General features: G+C 33.3%; 1 protein-coding gene across 1 annotated transcript in view; it reads left to right on the plus strand.

Moving 5' to 3' along the window:
- The first annotated feature begins 315 nt into the window (after positions 1-315).
- LOC108769025 (DNA-directed primase/polymerase protein) overlaps positions 316-1,881 on the plus strand; it is a 3,584-nt gene continuing 2,018 nt past the window's right edge. The window contains exon 1 of the mRNA XM_018519755.1: positions 316-776. Coding sequence (XP_018375257.1) covers positions 459-776 — 318 coding nt within the window. The 5' untranslated portion in view covers positions 316-458. The remainder of the gene's footprint in view (positions 777-1,881) is intronic.

Genomic DNA, 1,881 nt, shown 5'->3' on the forward strand with positions numbered 1-1,881 from the left:
CTGTTATGCATTTCATGTGCGATAGCCCTTAGTCGCCTTATGTTATGCTTATGCTCTGTTATGCATTTCATGTGTGAGTGCCCTAAAGCGGGGAGCACAGACTCTTGCATAACGCATAACACATGAGGCATAAGAAATTGAACCAACCAGAGTTCTCTATTATATGGAAGGGAAAGAAACGGAGAACTTCGATTGGTACATATTCTTATGCATTACGTGTTATGCGTTATGCAAGAGTCTGTGCTCCCCGCTTAAGTCTGCTGAACGCGACCATCATCTGCGAACGATTGTAGCGACCATCAGCTGACACGAAATTGGCGGGAAACACCAGTTTAGATCAGCTGTCCGTACAGTTATAGAATGTCCTACAGTATGTTTACATCGCAAAAGAATAACAGTGATTACGCAAATTGTTTGACTGACAATACTGAGATTGATTTCATCGAGCATCGATCGAAATGGAACCGATTTGCACAAGCAGATTTTACGGCAGCAAGGTACAAAAACGATCACCATCCCGGTCCAAGATTTGTTGGGTAAAAACGTACCAAGTCATGCCATCGCACATATTGGGCCCGACCCAATACTGGCAGGAATTTCATAAACAGGCTGACGCTCTAGCCGTGGCTGCTGAACGCAACACAAAAACGGATGCGTTATGCACCTTCGTGTATCAACGACCTAGCGACGGTAGTCGCAGATTCGTCGTAGCGCATCCAGAAGTCTATTGGTGGTATTACAAAATTAAACCGCAAGAAGAGAGATGCTCATACGAGGTGAGTATGCAAAACTTGCGATTACGATTTATTTGTACTTACAGGAAAAACGTTTAGATATTTAAATTTGCTTAGATATGAAAAAGATACGAGATAAACATATAGATTTACGGTTACGTCTTACAGAAAAAAAAAAACGTTTAGATATTCTTCTCGAACATCCGTACTTACAGGAAAAAAACCATTTAGATATTTTTCTTGAACATGAAAAAGACATGTTTTAAACGTTTTTTCCAAGGAGCGATAATAAAAAAACTTTCAATTTTTTTACTATTACTATTTTGATATTTATAGTCTGTTTCTATTTAAAGACTGTCTTAAATAACTTTAACTGATACGACTCTCTAATTGGTTCACACTCACACATAGCATCTTAAGATTGTACTTAAAATAGTCTTAATTAATCTCAAATATAAAAATCGAATATGAATACCGATCTTGACTCTAATATTTATTCGTTGAACACAAGTATATATAATTATGTTACAATTTATAGAAATTTAAAAGAATATATAATTACAGTTGTCACCTGTTCGATTGGATATCCTGACTTTTTGGACGAATTCTTCTTTGTTAAGCAAAAAACTAATTGTTTTGATGAATTTTAATTATCTTTCTGCACTAAAAAAAAAAAATTTTTTTTAGTATACATTGTTGCTTTATTTATTTTAAATTATGTCTCTAATATATATATATATATATATATATATATATATATATATATGTTGAACAATATGAGATAATATTTGTAAAAAACAATTTTGAAAACACTGAAGTTATAACACAGACCATTGAAGTCTATTAAATCTTCTGGTTGGTATTCAAGTTTAATCATTGATTATTCAAAAATCTGATCAAAAAGCTTCTACATTCTGACAGGATATATTACTATTCAATTTTTTTAAATCATGAATCTTGCAAGTTCTCTGACTTATATCCTTTCTGCACTCGTTGCTCATTTTCAACGTTTACTTTAGGCTTTTAGAAGTCTGTGATAAATGCTTTTTTGCTCTGAAAACGTATTTCAAGAAAAGAAAAACTTATTTTTGAAAAAAATTGAACTCGTCTCCTTTGTGCACTAGCCGATTTAATTAAAAGTAACAAT

Source organism: Trachymyrmex cornetzi, unplaced genomic scaffold (assembly GCF_001594075.2).
Source record: "Trachymyrmex cornetzi isolate Tcor2-1 unplaced genomic scaffold, Tcor1.1 scaffold840, whole genome shotgun sequence".
In the NCBI taxonomy this organism is placed as follows: domain Eukaryota; kingdom Metazoa; phylum Arthropoda; class Insecta; order Hymenoptera; family Formicidae; genus Trachymyrmex; species Trachymyrmex cornetzi.